The 19,236-nt window shown below is 40.4% G+C and overlaps 1 protein-coding gene across 1 annotated transcript in view; it reads right to left on the reverse strand.

Annotated features, from left to right (window-relative positions):
• kctd16b (potassium channel tetramerization domain containing 16b) overlaps nucleotides 1-11,246 on the reverse strand; it is an 89,378-nt gene extending 78,132 nt beyond the window's left edge. Inside the window, exon 1 of the mRNA XM_006784960.2 lies at nucleotides 9,441-11,246. Coding sequence (XP_006785023.1) covers nucleotides 9,441-10,278 — 838 coding nt within the window. The 5' untranslated portion in view covers nucleotides 10,279-11,246. The remainder of the gene's footprint in view (nucleotides 1-9,440) is intronic.
• Between the last annotated feature and the right edge of the window lie 7,990 nt (nucleotides 11,247-19,236).

The raw sequence follows: 19,236 nt of genomic DNA on the forward strand, positions 1-19,236 counted from the left end.
CTGTCATTATGGCAACGCTCCACACCTCGTCGCACCACAGTGCACTTATTTCAACACAACGGGGAAAGAGCATCAGCATTATATCAGCTGTGCCACCGCCGCAGAGAGAATAGAGTGCCAGGAGTCACAGAGGAAAAGAAAATGGACTGATAGACGGCTAAGAGAGTAGGGAGTCACCGAGGACTTAGGAAAGCTTGTTGTTGATGCTCCACTGTTACTTTGTTTTGTTTGTGTATTTCTTCCTCTTTCTTTGTCTCTGAGCTTGGTAATTCCCCATATTCTCCAGTGGGAGGGGATCATGGAAAGTTACTCTAGCTACACCAAACATCTAAGGGAGAAGTTCAAAATGAGGCTACGCAAACAAGTACTTCTTTCTATATGACCTACTTGGCCTTTCCTTGTTTCCTTGTTGGCCGCTTGCTTTTATATGTGCCAAATTAATTAGAAAAGGTGAGTAAACTCTATTTCAAAAGTGAAAATTTAGTTCATTTTTTGTTTGCCCTACACTACTTTTAGAGTTTACCTTTAAGTAACTCTTTTCTTTCTTATCTTATCATTTTTTTCCTTCTCTCCCTCTTAGAGCTCTATTGTGGTTTTAACTGAGACAGCTTTAAAAAAGAAAAAAACACACACAGCTGTAGCAGTTAGAATAGCCAGTTCCCAGGTCTGTCTACATATACTGAGCCTTGAGAAACCCCCTTTTCTTTATATCTTGCTAAGATAATGGGAAATAGTTAGAGCAATTTATTAAAACATGCAAAGATATGTTGAAATTCATTATCAAAAACTGAGACTTACAAGTCTAACTTTCCAGATGGTATTGCAAGGTGGATCAAACTCCATATCCATCAGTTTTGACAAGATTCCCAACACCACTGGCTGAGATACAGCCCAAAACCATGATAGAGCCTCTACCTTGTTTTACCGATGAATGTTGACACTCACTGTTGTACCTCTCCTGTGACATGCTCTGTACATATTGATGAGAATTTGAACATTCGACTTTAAACAGTTGACCTGTTGCCACTGATTTTCAGTCCCATTCTTGTGTAATTTAGCATACTTCACTCTTTTCTCCCTGCTTCCCTTCATATTAAGAATGGTTTCTTGAAGCCAGCTTCACAATAAGATTTCAGCAAACAGTATAGATGACCAGGTGCATCTCCCCGGTCCTTTGTCAGATTTTTTTCCCTATTTTACAATTTCCTAAAGACATGATATTTTGCTTTGCTTGTTTTTATTTCTGCAGCTTTTTCTTTTTGACCTGCAATAGTCCCGTTTCCAGAAGCTCATTAAGGATACTCTGCCCACCGTGCATGCTGAGATATGTCAAGTTCTTGGCTAATAGCACTTTGGGAATCAGCTTATTGGTATTTTATGCCTGTCAAACTGTATTATCTTTGGCATTTTTGTAGATTCGACAAAAGAGAAAAAAAACTGGAGCAAATTTTGTGTGTTTGCAACAAGCTGCTAGTAACAAAGTGCTCAACGCTGGTTCTTTTCTAAGTCTGTTATTCATCCATTGAGCTTGGTGCCTTTTTATGTCTTTTATGTTTTGTATGATTCATAGGTCACTGATAAGCAGCTTAAGAAACATAAAAACATTCCTGTGAAAATGGTCAAACCAGCTATTTTCTGAAGTAATAAAGATGTATGTAGAGAGAGCGACCGAGAGCAAGCAGTATCAGCAGCAGTTATACAAACAGAAATATTTGTAAGAAGAAAAGAAAAGTGTCCGTATCTGTATTTGTCCCTTTTTTCAGGCACTGAACTGTACTCCCCACCTGCTTCCTCTCCTATTCTGTCTCACTCTAAATAACGCAAACTTGAGGTGTGTGGTGGTGGACTCCCCTGTGGTGCTGAGGCCAGGGTAGCAGCTGTCTCTATCAAGACTCTCCTCAGAGCTGTCATGGCCTGTCTGCTCCTCAGCTAATCACTTCCTACAGGCCTGCAGCACGGGGGCCGCTGCTGCTAATGTCATCACTGACTGGTCTGGGAGAAGCTTGCAGGATTAGCATGATGTAGTTTCACATGGCGATGAGTGTGTCTTTCCGTGTATGTTAGAGTGGTAGAGTGCAGGTGGTTTTAGCTGGCGGCTCAACGGGTGTGCGAATGCCTCAGGTAGTGCAACATGGGTCACGCATTATCACATACACACACGCAAGCACAGACACCGTAATTGCTGCCACCTGCCAAATCACATTTGCCACACAAGGAGTTACTCGTCTGTGCGTAAAAAGCTAATGGCATAGTGTGTCACACGCCAGCATACATGGTCGCATGAAAGTGGCCATTTGTGATGACACATAATTCACTCACTGGCATGTTCTGCGGAGGTAAAAATAAAGCCTCGATGGAAAAACATCCTGATCCAACAAAATCATTTTTTTCTGAAGACTTTAAATATTTCTTTTTTTTGCCACATGGTAGATGTTGTTTTGCTTGAAGGTTCTGCTGTGGTCAACGTTAGCAATTCACTGAAGTAACTGTCACAAGAGATGATTATCAGTCACTTCAGCCATGCAACAAATTGCTAAATACACTTTGCATTGTAAGGCTTCAGAGACTATTCAGAATTTGAATAGCCTGAAACAGAAAGAGATTGATAGGTACAATTAGATGAGAAGAGGATACAGGGTGATGGATAACAAGCAAACGGAGGATTGGAAGAGATAAAGGAGGTTCAGCTTATGGCAAGAAAATACAATTTCCCTGAGTGAAGGCTGACAATGTTGGGAATAGAAGGTAAGTTACCTTTTCATCCACTGTTGCAGTGCCCCTAAGCAAAGCATCTGGAGTCACTTAAAAAGTACAGCCGATAGATTTGCTTCCTTAACATGTTTTTACAGGACAAATATCCAATCATTTTTTAAATAGTGCAGATTAATACAAATGACATACTCATACAATTCACTTTTTCTACTTATAGCCATGATTTAAATACACAAAAGGATGGTCTCAGGGAAACTGCACATCTAGATCAGGATAAGAAGAAGAAAATGGTTGGATGCATGGATGCATGATTGGGTGGATGGAGTTTTAAACTGTCGATGATATGAACCAGTTTATGAAGTGGCAGGTGAAATATGTCTTAATTAATCTGTTTGAGATTCCAGTATGTGGTGTCATGATGCCAGGATCCAAAGAGCTCTTGAAATATTTTGAATTAATTATGTTACCTTTAGGGAAATCAAGTACAAGTGGTGTAGATTTCAAGCAACTGCCATTACATTCAGCACCAACAAATTCAACTCAGGAAGACGAGGATGCAGAAAGACGTCTCCAAGAACCCTAAAACGCCATCACAGGATCTGCACATAACTTTAGTAATTTTTGGTGTCACACTGTATCTATCTACTGTCTGAGCTATCTTAGCAGCACAATTATTTTTTCTTGCCAAAGTAACAGTAGACTTTGGTACAGTTTGGTGCAGGAGATGCTGAAATGCTCTGTTTGGCCTAAAGTATGGTGGTGTAAATGTTATGGCTCAGGACAGCTTTGCTGCTTATCTGATGGAAATTTACAAGTTAGAGCTGCTGTCTGTGAACAAATATGCAAAATGTATCTCATATCTTTCCTAAAGGGGAACATATTAGTTTCGGACGTCAGGGCTTTTAGACAAAAACCTTTATTAAAACGCTTCATTAAAAGACCGGATTTCATGATCAAGTGTTTGTCCAAATGTGTCTAAAGATCAGTCATTTCTGTTGTGTGTGGGGTTTTTTAAATCCTCTGTGTGTGTTCTAAATATAAAATAACAAGATAGCTGACAATCAAGACTGTTTCTGTGCAAAGATTTATCCATGGAAAAAACGGAGGAAAAAAACTTGACACAGCATTGTCTTGTTTAGCCTGCTTTCCCTGAAGATACTCATTTGACTAAAACAAGCAATTAGGTTTTTGGTAACACTAGCTAGCTAATTGTAGGGTGCTTTGGTACACCACCCACTGGGAGGCCTAAGGGAAATGATTCACAGCTGGTAATGGTAACATAGATGTGTCAGGTAGATTGCCTACATGGCCAAAGCTCTTTAAACAACTGAACATTGCACCGACAGCAAATGCGCTTTTTGCAGAGCTCATCACAAAACAACAGGCCTCCGTGTTATGCCGTAACAACTTCCACTTTTCAGGGAATACTCTTAACAACATTTTGGAACCTAGCTGCAGAGATTTGGGCCATTCAGCCACATAAGCATTAGTAAGGCAGTGAAATTGGTAAGACCTGCAGCTGATGATGCCATTCATCCAAAAGATGTTAAGTGAGGTTAAAGGAAGGGCTAAATACACAGCAGACGTTTGTTTTTGTTTTTTTCTTTTCCAGAACACTGTGGGAAAAATCTTTTTTTATGGAATTTGCTCAGCGCAGGGGTCATTACTAAGGTGAAACAAGTAAAATCTTTCCTAAAAAATAAACAGCCTAAGATGACAAGTAAGCAAAAGTAGGCACACATAACTTAACAGGCTGAACGGTAGTGTACACTAAAAAGGCTGATAGAATACCTCAAATGAGGAATGAGAAATCTGGAGATAAAATAAACAATTACAAAGTCACACAGACAAAGATGTGAATAAGAAGCAAGACAGAAGGCGTGACGCTTCAGTGAGGCATATAAAGGCAACTGGTGCCGCCACAGCGCTCCTTACCCCTGCGGCGCATGTAGCAAAATGAAGCTGAGGAGAGGGACAGTGGGAACCGAGACAAGAGAGAAGAGTTGGGTATGACTGACTAGAGCAAAATGAGGTGACATGAAAAGAAAAGAGACAGAAGACAGACAATGAAGGAGAGTGTGTGTGTGTGTGTGTGTGTGTGTGTGTGTGTGCATGCGTAGTAGGGGCGGGGGAGACAGGGGGGCTGATGAGCGAGCCAAAAATGTGACAGGCAGATAAGCATGGGACTGTCAGTGACTGCAGTGATTCCACAGCATTATACAAGCTCCGTAATGCTTACCTGTGTGCATATCTACTGTGAAGTGAAGTACAGGCCAAAGCACATCTGCCACTGTTTGTGAACTCTCCTTTGAGCATGTGGCCTCTAACAAGCTGAACATTTGTCAACAAAGCCAGGAAGCATTTGTTGTTTGTCAGTAAGCAAGGAAAGGCAGCAACACAGATATTGTATAAGCAATGTGAGTGATGTGTGTGTGTGTGTGTGTGTGTGTGTGTGTGTGTGTGTGTGTGTGTGTGTGTGTGTGTGTGTGTGTGTGTGTGTGTGTGTGTTCATCTGAGCAGCCCTCAACACCACTTTATTTAGCTTGTTAGTGCTACTTCTGAAGGTTATGAGAGCCAAGAGCCTTCGAGTCATTGTGCTTTATGTCGGCATTTAATGCAGAGCTCTGGACACAGTTCTGCAAATCGTTTTTATGTTTGATTGTTCATTTGTTTTCTTTTGTTTTTGTTTTGTTTTTTTAATTACTCCAGTTTGCTCTGGGACCACATGTTCATTTGGCTGATGTGATTAGCACTGGTTTTCCCCAAGGCCGCTGATGAATGCATGACTCTGTGTCTTTTGAAACCAGGGGCTCTGGCCCTCATCCCAGAGGTGGAAAAAAATGCAGTTAGGTCCATCAGTTTGCTTGTTTTTTCCTTTTTCATTTATTTATTTTTTTCAAATATATAATTTTCTACACCACTATACTAGATTCTGAGGTGACTGTAGCTCAGGAGGTAGAGCAGGTCCTCTACTAATCAGAAGGTTGATGGTTTCATCCCTGGCTGTTCCAGTGTGCATGCCAAATATCCCTGGGCAAGATACTAACCACAAGATGTTCTCTGATGCATCCATAGGAGTATGAATGTTTGCGACTGTTAGATAGAAAGCACTTCAGCAGAAGCTGTTATGGATGGGGTAAGTTACATAAAGCGTTTTGAGTGCTCAAGCAAAGTAGAAAAGTGCTACATAAGAACCAGTCCACTTACCATTCCAAATTAATCAACAAGTGACACAACACGCAGAAGATACTAGAATTGAATGACAAGCAGTTTTATGTGTGTGACGTGAGGACACACGTACACAAGAGGGGACAATATTTGTTAGGCTGAAAGCCCCAAATAAACCTTTCACAGAGGGGGGGCAAATCAACAATTTGATTCTCTTTTAAAAGAATGGATAACAGAAAGGCCAGATTAGACTTTGTTGAGAATATCTAAAACAACCTACAAGATCAGACAAGATTAAAAATAGCCGAATGAATTATGTGAGGAGAAAAAACTAAAAGGAAAGAAAGCTCATGTCAAACAGGCTGCCATTAGTGTTTGTTGATAAAGTGACTCCTCATACAAATAGAAGGATGAATTGTGAAGTGTACGGTGCTATACTGTCCTTTGCACTTTGCAGTACAAATGGATAATGACCCAATGCATACTGTAAAAGCAACCCAAGGGTTTCTCAATGCAATGGCCAAGTCAGTCACCTGATCTCAACCCATTAAAGCATGTTTCTCAGTTAGTAAATACAAAACCAAGTGCAAAGACCCACAAACAAGTCTCAGCTGATGGTAAAGCCCTAGCAGAGCATCTCAAGGGACAAAACACAGTATCTTGTTATGTCCCTGGATTCTAAACATCAGGCACTCATTTAAAAATGTCTGAAAGATGTTAGTTTGTCCAGTTACTTTCGAGCCTCTGAAAATGTTGGACTGTGTGTACCAATTACTATAAATCCTAAACACTAAAAACAAAACTTTAGTTAAACCCCTTGAATTAAATTATGAAAGTCTGCATTTCAATCACACCTTGAATGTTTGATTTAAAATTCTCCATAGTTGTGGACAAAGGCAAAACAGTCAGGTCCATAAGTTTGGGGGCAATGACAAGTTTGTCGATGCACAAAAAAAGATTATTGTAATATTTAATAAAGGCCTTATTTCATTGTATGAATATGTTTAAAAAATAAGCGTTTTAGAATGTAATGTTAAATGTAAAAATGTGTGCAGATTAGCTCAGAACTCTTTTCGCTTGCCAAACATCTGGAGGATTGGGCATTGAGATGAGACAACAAAGCCAGTGGTGCTAAAAAAACTGGGTTAGATGCCTACCTTTTGAAATACAAAATCGTATGAATATAAAACAGTGTCCAATGCTTTATTGCAGTTTTTTAAAGTAGGAGAACAGTCTGCTATGTAATTACAAATGTCTTGGGAATGAGGATGGAATAGGAATTTAGAACATGGCTGCTGCTAAAAACTGCAAAAGACAAGCTGATTTGCACTGTTTTCTTTTTCTGCTGGGATAAAAAGGATGCCAGTCAGAAGTCTGCATAGAATATAATGTAATTATCGGCAAAATGAACACGTATTCACAAAATACTAAACCGAGAGATTGCAGCATTACGAGTGTTACCTGGGAGATAAGTCAGGGTCACAACTCTTATTTTTTAGAACTGTAACCTTTTTTTAACAACACTGAAACATATTCTCCTTTATTTTTTCACGTGACGAAATCTGGCACAACACTGCTGTCAGCTTTAAAATGTTTTATTTGCATCTATATTCACGATGCTGTCCTCTGTACCTTGCTTATGTGACAAGACTTAAATTTAATATAAAACTGTTGATACATTCAGTTCTGTCCATTAGTTTTTGGACAGTTGCACATATAGACCAGCACAGTTTTAATTGAAATAGCCAAGATGTGATTGAACTGCAGACTTTCAGCTTTAACTCAAAAAAGTTTCATAAAAGAAGTGCAATCATTTTTTAGGACTTGCAGCCATTTTTATACATAGTCCTTTTCAGAGGCTCAGAAGTAATCTGAATTGAATGACAAGACGTTTTATGGCCAAATGAGGTCTCTTCCCTTATTATTCCATGGCAAATTATGCATATAAAACATGTTGAGTTGATTCCAAGCGTTGAACTTGTAATTTGTAGTTTCAGCTTTTCTCTGACATCTCAAGATGAGGTCCGCAGAGATGTCCGTGCAAATAAAGGAGGCCATCATTAAACTGGAAACCCCAAATAGAGCTATGAGGGAGATAGGAAAAACTTTAAGAGTGGAAAAATCAACAATCTGGTACATAGAAAGACCACAGAAGACAACTAAAGTGCATGACTGCAGGACTATTTCTTTGAAATATCCATCCAATAACCAACAAACTGATTTTTTATTTAAAACACTCTGTATAGGTGTACAGAGGCAAAATGTAAAGAAAAATGTGCCATTTTCCAAAAAACCTATGAACCAAACACTGTTTCCACATTAAGAAACTGAACGGGATGGTAACTATGAGCAGTATAGGATCCCATAGTCTTTACATGTACTCATAATGCTATAATATAATTCCTGATCAAATGCAGTGAGGTAGTTGAGTGACTTGGTTTTATCTTAGAATATGTCAAATCAAATCTGAGGCCTTTTTATTTCCAGAATTGTTCTCGGTTTCTTAAAAATGCCCCCCTGCTACCATTTCAGGGGTTGTGTGTCAAAAGCTTTGTCATCTAAGTAGTCAGGTACTGAAAACTTAAGCACATCCACAGTATCAGTATGACATTTGTTATCAATTATATACTCTCAGATTAAAAAATATGGATGTTTTTGTTGCCTCGTAAAATCTTATGAGAGCCAGTATAACAGTTATGATGACATCTTCTTTACTACCACTCTGCCAGCAGCTACTGAGCAGCAAAGATGGCAAAATGGAAGGAAAGCAGTAGCAAAAGCTATGAGGGAATGCGAGAAGTTGAAAAGATGGGCTGGATAAAAGCAGAGAGGAGGTGGAATAGCAAATTGTACCATGATAAGAAATGGCAAGCATTGATGAATCACTGCTCTCACAACTGCCTTGGCTCAGATGGTTGTGAAATGTTTAAAATCTGGTTAAATCGTTTGAAATATAAGAGCCCACTGAAGGCTGCAGCATGCTGTAATAGATTTGAACACGCCAGAATCGGAACACAGACTAGCCTGTCAATCATGTGTTAGCTGCAAAGGTTTCACTGCTTCCAGGGAGAAGTGGAAAACCTTTGCTTAACCTCAATTACAGGAAATGATCTCTAATGGGTTTCGCTCCACAAAACTTCAGACTTCAACTGAGAATGCAAACCTGACTCTGCAGCTGTGCTTGCATTTAAAGAAGAAGATCCAGGCTACCTATAGGGCACAGAAATGTGGAATCCATGCAAGGAATTTATATATCATGGTTCTTTATCATGGAAATCTTCCAGGCTGCTGGTCAACGAGCAAATCTGCTGGCAGAAGTCAGGTGTAAGAGCACTGCCACACAGACAATCGGATCTCACCACCCACTATAAAGTGACTGGCACGCTCACACCACTCAAAAGAGTCCACAGCTAGGAAGGCCCACCCATCCCCACAGCCAGATATTCCCCTCACGCCAGCTGACAACCCATGTGCGCCTTCTAGCGGCGTTCCAAGTTTGCGTGTGCGTGCACGCCTGCAAACGGTGACCTTTCGTTCACTAAAGCACCACTGTGACTTACGGTAGAAAACGTATTCTGTGTAGCTGGACCAGATCTTGTCCTCTGTGTGCTGGTTGACGAACGAAGCTGTGACTGACGAGTTGCAGGCCACCATTTGGAAACCACACTCCGACAGCATGTCAAAAGCTCTCTCCAGGTGCTTGAACTTGAGGTAAAACCGGGAGGTGTACCGATCCGGGGTCCTGTCCGGGTCCCTGCTCTCGTTCAGCGTCTCCCCAAACACTTCTTTGGCAAGGGCTACCCTCCCGCATATTAGTATCCGAGGTACCCTCCTGAACTTGGCGTCACTCTGACTCTCACGGCCCATGGTACACGACCCTCGATACCCCACAGTAATGAACCCGCTCTTTCTGTCCGCGGGAACGAGAGAGGGTGGCGGGCACTGCCGGTGGTCGCTACCCTGGGACCCATCTTCATAGTCGCTGTGGAAGTAGTCGTCCGGGCTTTGCTTGATATCCTCAGGGGTGAGCAGCTTCACCAGGTCGGGCAGCTGGAAGTATTCAGCCTCTTTTCTGAGCCTCCCTTTTTCCGGGAAGTGGTCCGGGAGGACAACTTGCTTATCCCGGAGGTAGTCCAACACGTACCGGAATAAAAAGCCATCTCTGTCAATGAAATATCGACCCTTGGGGTCTCTTGCTAAGTCGTTAGATGCGTCTTTTTTAGAAGAAAATAGCTTACCGAGCAGCGAATTCGGGGTGCTCACCAAAGTTGAGTGACGCGTGTAATAAACCTGTCCCCCGACGTTTAATTCAACAACATCTGGGAAACTGTTCTGAACTGATGCCTGCTCTTTGGGATTAGTCCTGCAGTTTAGACTCAGCGCCATCGTTTCCGTCATGAACAGCTCCAAGCAGGCTACACACCTCCTTCAACCACAAGTCTCAAAAAAGAAGGAAAGAAAGAAAAAAGCGATGGGTCGGTGTCAAAAGTTGCCCGAGCTGTGCCCCCTGTTATTTTGACGCAGGACCTCCAACTTCATCTCACAGCGATCCGAATGAGCATTTTTCATGGCTGCATTGCCATTATCACCTACCAGTCTTTAACAGTTGTCGAAAATGGAGAGGGAGATGTCACTTCGTAGTCTCGAATAAGCAAAACTGAAATGAGCAACTTGAATGGAGTAAAGAATCGTCGTTGTAAGAGAGGATGAGTGTATTCTGGCGCATCAAAAAGCTGACTGCATTAGTGGTTGTGGGACTCCCTTCGCCTCTGGGAAAAGAGCATTAGCCTACATGGAAAACCAGTGAGTGCTGGAAGAAGGCTATTTGACCGGATGGAGGGGGGGAAAGCACTTGCCTTGCTTGCCTTTTTAGTTTTTGAAAGTAACATCCAATAGAAATATGTCCTTTTCCATAAACGCACGTAACCAGAAAAAAAGTCGAACAACTTATTTTAGAATCTAGCCCGAAATGAAAAAGGTGCAAATGCGACGCTGTCACTTTTCTCTTTTTGTTTTGTTGGGTTTTTTTTTTCTTTAACTTCCTTTCAAGAGCAGACGATTTTGAAGGTTGTAGAGACTGACAGGTGGAGGAAAAAAGCCTTTCAGTGACGAGAAACCTCGCAGAGATTGCAAACACAGTCCTCTAATCATTTTGTCTGTAGCTTGTCACAACATCCAGACATGTCGCCTGGTGCGCGCTGATTTAAAGTACCCTCCTATTCATTAAAAAAACACAATAAAACCCATATACGACTCTTTTTCTTTTCTTTTTTTATGTCCTGAAGAGGTGTTAAAACCTCCGTTTGGATTTCTTTTTCTTTCTTTAAAGCAGTAGAAAGGACCGAACCACTGTTGGCTGCATTGCCGGGAACTGTCCGCGGTACTGAAACGAGCATCTCTCTCTCTCTCTCTTTCTCTCTCTCTCTCTCTCTCTCTCCCTCAGCCCCTTCCCCCCTCCCTCAGCACACACACACTAACATACACTCTCCTCACTCTCCTTCGCATACACTTGTACCGCCTCCCTTCCCCTACAGAGTTGGGTGGTGTCTTCAGTGTTGCCCCTTCTCTCCTACATGTACCCGCATGCAAACACAGGCATCTGTGTAAGTAAACCCCGCATGTGAGCAAAAATCATTTGTCCCTATTTGAATATACAGCACACTAAAGTTTGCTATATTAACCTATGCCATTTGTAATACTAGCACCGCTGTATGCAAATGTGGGGAAACTGGTGCTGTCGTAGGTTAAGGAGCTGCAATGAAAAATCTATTTTTTTAAGATTTCCCAGCCGCTTACAGTGCATAGAGGAAGAAATGTTCCATCCATCGCTGTGCCATTATTATAACGAGAGCACAATGCTGTAATTTGACCCGCAGCTTGAATCCATTTGCATGGCATTTAGTTTAAATACATCATTACAGGACACGTTTATTTTACCATAGTGCGTTACTGTCGTGCAACATATTTGCAGCTTCCACTTTAGAACTGTTTTACAAATTGAAATCCAAAGTCCAAATACCTACATTCAAAATTCAGATAAACGCTTGCGAAAAAAGAAATAAAAAACACATTTGATTTGAAAAATTGTGTGAGCCTTCAGCATTTGCTTTGTAAAATGAACAACAGCGCCTCCCTATGTTTTCCCTCCCAAGTTCCTTTTTCAGTGCCATGGACATATCCTCGCACAGAGAGGTGATGGAATTAGGGGGTGAAAGGTTTTTGGTTTACAGTTCGTGTAAATTAATGCATTTATGCATGCTGCGCTAGTTTTGCATTTGCAAAGTTTCCAGACAGACATTCCAAGGCTTGGATTGTCACTTTTCTGTTTCTGGGGAAGTTTTACAAAGAGAGATCTTTTTTTCTTTCTTTTTTTTCAATCAAAATTTTATGTCATGGGGACAAAAGTAGTCAGCACTATACATGACCATTATACAGAATTCAGTTACTGCATGGTGAAAGTGTTGCAGAACCAAAGAGGGACTTGTGTATAAGAAGTCTGGGTGAGAATGAAGTAGTCTGCTGAATCTCAGAAAGTCCAAATCATTTTTGTATTTTATTGATTGGTTGATTGATTGATTTATGACCTAATGCCTTCAGCAGCCTTTTATTTTCCTTTGGAGCTCATCTGTCCACTTTTAACCAACCTTGCTGTAAGCAAAACTGCATTTTCAGGCATATTCCTTAACTGTTGTGTCCACCCTACCACTGAGAAAATGATGCCATTACTTTTTTATTTCAGTGCTAATTCTAATTTTCATCAATTTTAACTGTAGCTTAAAGCAACATAGCCACAGAGGCAATCAAATGCAGCAGATAAATTTAAAAAGTAAAGTCACTAAAACATTTATACTGGAATTGATTCTCTTTCATTTGGTATTAATGCACAATCTCATCCTGCATTCAGTGCTTTTAGCGCTATTAATGCCTTTCTATGGGATGCAGTGTCATGTGGGTTTTTTAAAAGCACTTTTAAACTTTTAATCTTGCTTTAACACAACACCCACACTTCACAGGTTTTGCACAAAAATTACTGGAAATGAAATTCTTAGAGAGAAAAAAGTGACCATTTGGTTTTTTTATTTTTATTTTTTGGTTTTATTGCTTGAGAATTAAACCACCAGGTTTACCATCAATTTAGCTGTAAAGTCGCACAAAAATTCCTATAAAGTACAATCATGCAAACAGACACGCATACACACACGCAGAAAGAGAGGAGGTGTGCCCAGCTGGGACATCAGCAGTCACCCAGAAGTAGGCCATGTCGGCTGCGTCTTCATAAATACATGTGGGCACTACAACACTCCCCGCTGTGGTGCTATTTAAAGAGCAGACGATTGACCACCTGTAAGGAGTTGAACCTGCTTGTGCTGACAAAATTAATTTCACCTTAGCTTTCTTTGTCCCCAAAGAGCACTTGATTCACTGGTGTAGTCTTCCGAAACACACAGCAAGACCGTCACCAGACACATTCATCTATGGTTTGTGCACCGTACCTGCATTTCAGGTCACAATGTACAGTATCAACTTAGGTTTGAATTATTTCAAATAATTTATTTCATTTAAATCCAGAAAATCAGTTTTTGGAAATTATCTTTTGCAGGATTCTGATTTATTCTGTTAGGGTTATAATGTCAAACTTACTGGGTTTTCATAAAACATGCTTGTGCAGTAGTTGCAATTTCCAAATTATGTCCTTGCTCTCCATGTTTTTAAAATCCTTTTAGTTTCACATTAACAAATTCAAAATATACACAAACATTCACTCTGCGAGCACAGCGGCAACATTAATAATTTATGGTTTTTCAGACAGAGACATTATATCACAGAGATTTTTAATTTTTCACTTGAAAAAGAAAGCGACTCGGTGAGCACTCCTCTTCCTTGATACAGATCAACTGGCAGCACAGTTATTTTCTTCCTGTGCAGTGCAGAGAAAACTATTAAAGGGAAATTTTCAGGCCAGTCACAGATGGTTGAAATAAACAGCATACTACTCCCACTTCCATCTCTCATTACAGCCACACCGAATGATGCCAGGCCTTAGATGGGAAATCTGCAAGTACAGCAGGCAGACATTCAATGCATAAATTCAGCCGACTCAGAGAGGACGATGAAAACCTTAGTTATCTCTCAAACGTGTACTTTAACTTTTTTTTATTTACGTATAGACAGCTATTTATTATTTGCAAAATTTCACTAGGAAAAAACTCAAGCATGTTGGCACTGAATTCTGCAAGAGAGCAGTCATTTCAGTCAGATACACGAGGAAAGTGATTATTGGTGTTCTTTAAAGCATATTAGTGTTAGCATCATTTTTGAATTAATCGTTGCTACCAATAGGGAGCCATCAAGTTTATTGAATCACTGTGAAATTAAAGGGCCTGAGAGCAATGTGTGCACTTTTGCTTGTATAACTAATGATGTGGGCAAATAAATCTGCGCAGTCTCATTGCAATAGCCTGACTTCACTTTAATGACAAGTAAAATCAGATTCTATGGCATATGTAATTTTTAGGGTTAACATTCAGTTTAAGGTTAGATTAAGAGTTAATCAGATAGTGGATAGGGTTAGAGTTAGGTTAAGTGGATTATACTATATGGAAGCTAATGTCCTCTAAGGTGAGACGAGGCTGTGTCTGTGTGTGCATGAATGATTTTCTTAAAAACTAAACCGATTAGTCATAAAATTCTGACCACACACAGGTGAAGTGAATAGCAATGATTACCTCTTCATCATGGCAGCTGGTAGTTGGTGGGACGCATGAGGGAGCAAGTAAACATTTTGTCCCCACGGGGCAAGCATAAGGATTTTGGCGAGTTTGACAAGGGCCAAATTGTATTGGCTGGACGATTGTCTCAGACCATGTACACCCTTTCATGGAAACCGTATTCCCTGATGCTCGTGACATCTTTCAGCAGGATTTGTGCACTGCCACAAAGATAAAATGGTTTGATGAGCACAACAATGAGTTTTAGCTGTTATCGTGACCTCCAAATTCCCCAGATCTCAATTTACTTAAGCATCCATGGGACATGCTGGACAAACAACTCGAATCCATGGCATCCTGCGTTGCCCACCTCGTAACTTACAGGATGCCACAGCAGACCTCCAGGGGTCTAGTGAAGTCCATTCCTCATCAGGTCAGGGCTGTTTTGGCAGGAAAAGGAGGACCAACACAATATTAGGCAGGTGGTCATATTGTTATGCCTGATCCGTGTATGTATGTATATGTGTGGGAAATGTGGAAAAAATACAGCTGGTGGCTTCTATTTTGCATATGACCAGAAGGTGGAATGGCAGAAATTAAGAGCCTGCTCATTGCAAAAACCTTTTATTTTGATGTTGACAATCACCCTGTGGCAAAACACTGCATTAAACAGACTTAAACGTGCCTTTAAACATTGCTGAGCAATTTTTTGGCTTGTTTTAGAAGCACACTAATGAACTCATTATCGTTAAGGAATATTTTGTCTCTCTGATATCAATCTTCAAACATCAATTCAATGAAGTCCTTGTAGGAGTCGGTAACAAATCCCGATGCCCCAGATTTGGTATCTAAACAAGATATTTTTAGCTGGTTCCAACAAACAGATCTAATGTGGGAGTCAGTTGCACTGAGGAAGTAGACTGAACTGTTTGACACAATCATCATATCTCATGATACAATGTCAGTAATGTGACCCACAAACAATTTTCAGCAGAGAGTAATCCTCTGTGGTTCAAAATGTCAAGACTGACAAATTGAGGGCATGTCTATGAATTTTGACAGTTTTATATCCTCTTGCCAATGGAGCAATATAATTTCAGCAACATGGGATTTTTTTTTTTTTAGTATTATTCATTTCAGCAGGTTAAAAATGACTTTGGTCTTGGTTTGTGTCACTTTGTTGCTCTACTCTTGAAAACCTCTCCTTATCCAGTCTCTGCACAAGGCCATGAAGCTATTCCCTGCTAAACTAGGCCCACTGCTCTCCCTGGAGACATGGCTAGTTACCAGGAAGCCCACTAAACATTAAGGGCTCTGGCAGCCAGAGCAGAGTGGCTTGGTGAGGGACAGACGAGCAACTCCTGGAGCCAGAATAAGAAGAGGACTGCAAGACACCACAGAGAGCTGGGAAGTTGAACGCCTCAGCTTGTCTTTTGGCCAGCAACATAGCAGCAGAGCTGTCATCCCACTCACTAACATTGACGCTGCAGGTGTCTTGTGTGTGTGTGTGTGTGTGTGTGTGTGTGTGTGTGTGTGTGTGTGTGTGTGTGTGTGTGTGTGTGTGTGTGTGTGCATGTGTCTGTGTTGCACTACTTTTTGTACAGGAGAAGGCATCAAGCGGGTGGATCCTTGCAGCCAAGTCTAAACAGAGCATCACAATCTAAGATCCAAAGATATTTTGGATGCAACCAACTGAGCCAGGGCTTTGTGTGAGTGTATCTGCACAGAGATGACTGTAGGTCTTACTGCTAAATTAAGCTCTGATCAAGAACATTTCTATAATAGTTTCCTGTGTTTGTTGTATACATCCAGTTGACACACATCCTGTGTGATGTTCAGTGTTTACATAATTGTTTTGGGTTTTAGCTTGAAATCTTCTCAATGGGAACACACTTTGTTACAAACAACTTGCTAATACCAGGTTTAACCCCAATTCTGCCTTCAGAACTGCTTTGATTGTCCATGGCATCGATTCAACAAGATGCTTTGGTCCATATCAATATGATAGTATCACACAGTTGCTGGTGAGTGTGTAGATCATTTGAGTACAGTTAACTTATCGTCACAGTCAAGAAATCACTTTGAGATGAGATGAGCTTCGAAGCAGCCATTAGAAAAAGAGCATGTTGTGGACATAAAGGGAGGGACGTGTTTAAGAACAATACTCAGATAGGCTGTGGCATAAATGGTGCACAGTTGCTACTGAGGGGCCCAAAGTGTGTTAAGAAAAGGTCACAAGCCTGAATCATTGATACAAAGCAAGATGGATCCATGCTTTGGTTTTGCTGGCACCAAATTCTCATCTTACCACCTGAACCATCACATAAATCGAGACCCATCTGACCAGGCAATGTTTTTCCAATCCTCTGTGACATCCATACAGAACAATGTTGGTGAGCCAGTGTGCATTATAGCCTCCATTTCCTGTTCTTAGCTGACAGGAATGGCATCCAATGTGATTTTCTCCGCTGCTGTGGCCCATCTGCTTCAAGGTTGTGCATTCAGAGATATTCTTCTGCATACCTTTTGGTTGCCGAATTACTTCCTATCAACTCGGAGCAGTCTGGCCATTTTCCTCTAAGCTCTAACACGATGCATTTTCACTCAGAGAACTGCCACTCACTGGATATTTGCTCTGTTTCTTTTCACTTGGACTGCTCACTGTGAGCCCTAGAGATGGTTTTGTAGGTAAACCCCAGCAGATCACCCGTTTCTGATACACTCAGACCTGCTCGTCTGGCACAAACAATGTTCAAAATGACTTAAATGATCTTTCATCCTTATTCTGATGCTTGGTTTGAGCTTCAGCGGGTTGTTTTTACCATGCCTAAGTGACTAAATGCATTGAGTTACTTCCAGGTGATTGGCTGTTTAGATATCAAGAGAGTATACACTGCATATTGTTCCAGCAAGAATTCACTTGTGTGGTTTCTTCTAGACCAGTGTTTACATTTTAATAATAATATTAATAACTTATATTATGAATATATAGGTATTAATGCATCTGCATTTCTTTGTTTATTTCATACATGTGCTATGAGATTAGTTTCTTTGTAGATACATTGTATTTCAAACTCTTAAATGATAGATGGTATTTATTATTGCATTCGGTGTCTCACAGATGCAAATTAGTATTTCCAATTTAGATTTTGATCCATAGTTTTAATTTAGGTATCCTGCTGTTTTTCTAAGTATTTTAGGTTTTTTTTTGTTTGTTTGTTTTTTAGCTTTTTTAAAAGTTTGGTTTGTGCTGTCATAGCATTAATGTATTCATGTTGAAGGCCTCGTTTTTTAGAGGTCGACGATCTTTTGCTGAATTCAAGGCTCCTATCTCATGTACTACGGCTTCCACAGAGAACAAGACGAGATACAAAAGGATTACAAGACTGCATCCCAGTTTGGCGCACAACACTTACCTTCCATTATTTGTGATTTTCACTCATTAGAATCGGTGTGTTTTCCTCTAACTGTTAAGGGGGACTGTGTTAGAATGTTACATAGTAGACAAGTAGACGAGCTAACTATAGGCTTCACAAAAAGTGATAAACAATCCATCCATCCATAAATTCACCATCCAACCACCTTCTAAAATTTTTACCTTGTCAGCGTATTCCCCAAGATGAACTAGAGCCAAACCAAGTTGGCCAAGAGGAGAGATACACTATGTTCAGGTCAGTGCTCTATCTAAGGTGCAGCTAAAATATATATATATATATATATATATATATATATATATATATATGAAATATTAACAACGATCAGATATTTAAACATGTCCAATAAATCTCTCAGTTACAATACCCTCCCAAGTTTTAACTTCAGGGATACTGTATCAGACAGATTTCTGTTTTCCTTTTCACGAGATGTGCTTAACCCTGGAGAACCCATGGGGTCAGATCCGACCCTATTGGTTTACTAGGGAACCCATGGGGTAAAATTTGACCCCATGGGTTCTCCAGGGTTAAGGCAGTCTGATCATAACTGACTGTAGAAATATAACTGAACTTATTAATTTATTAATCAGCCTATTTTCTGACCGGAAAGGAGTATTGCTGTTAAAAATGAAAATAGTAGCCAGACCTTTCTCCTAAAGTTCTTTTTCACTTCTTGGAACAAATCTAGAAACTTTGCACATGAAGAGATAATCAAACTTGTATGCAGTGTTAAAACCAGGAGGTTTTCAGTGTATCTTACAGTAGCTGGCGCTTGATTCAATTTGCACCATGTGGGACTCAGAAAGCAGTTGGCCAGGATCAAGTTGTGGGTGTAGTGAAAGGATGGGAGGGGGTGGAGGATCTGACAGCTCCACAGTGAAGGAAGAAATCTCTGTTCATTTGTTAAAAAAGAAAAAAAAATCCGTTGAGTCAGACTGTGTGTAAGTGCATACTGACTCATCTTCCTATGTGGATTACATCAGACACAGATAAGCTTTAGTAAAATGTACAGATCAGCCATGCAGTCAGGTTGATGCCATGTACTGTACATCCAAGGAAATTACAAAGGATATTCAGGAGCAAGTTACAGTAAAGTCCATATTTCTTAATACAGGCAGCAGCAGGGTGCATAACAAAGTGTTGACAAAAAAATCTCCTGAAACAACAGAAACAGTAGAAAATAGGAGCAAATGGTCAGTGATCACAATGGCAAC

The sequence above is a fragment of the Neolamprologus brichardi genome, chromosome 10 (genome assembly GCF_056152115.1).
Source record: "Neolamprologus brichardi isolate AB-2024 chromosome 10, ASM5615211v1, whole genome shotgun sequence".
Classification (NCBI taxonomy): Eukaryota; Metazoa; Chordata; class Actinopteri; order Cichliformes; family Cichlidae; genus Neolamprologus; species Neolamprologus brichardi.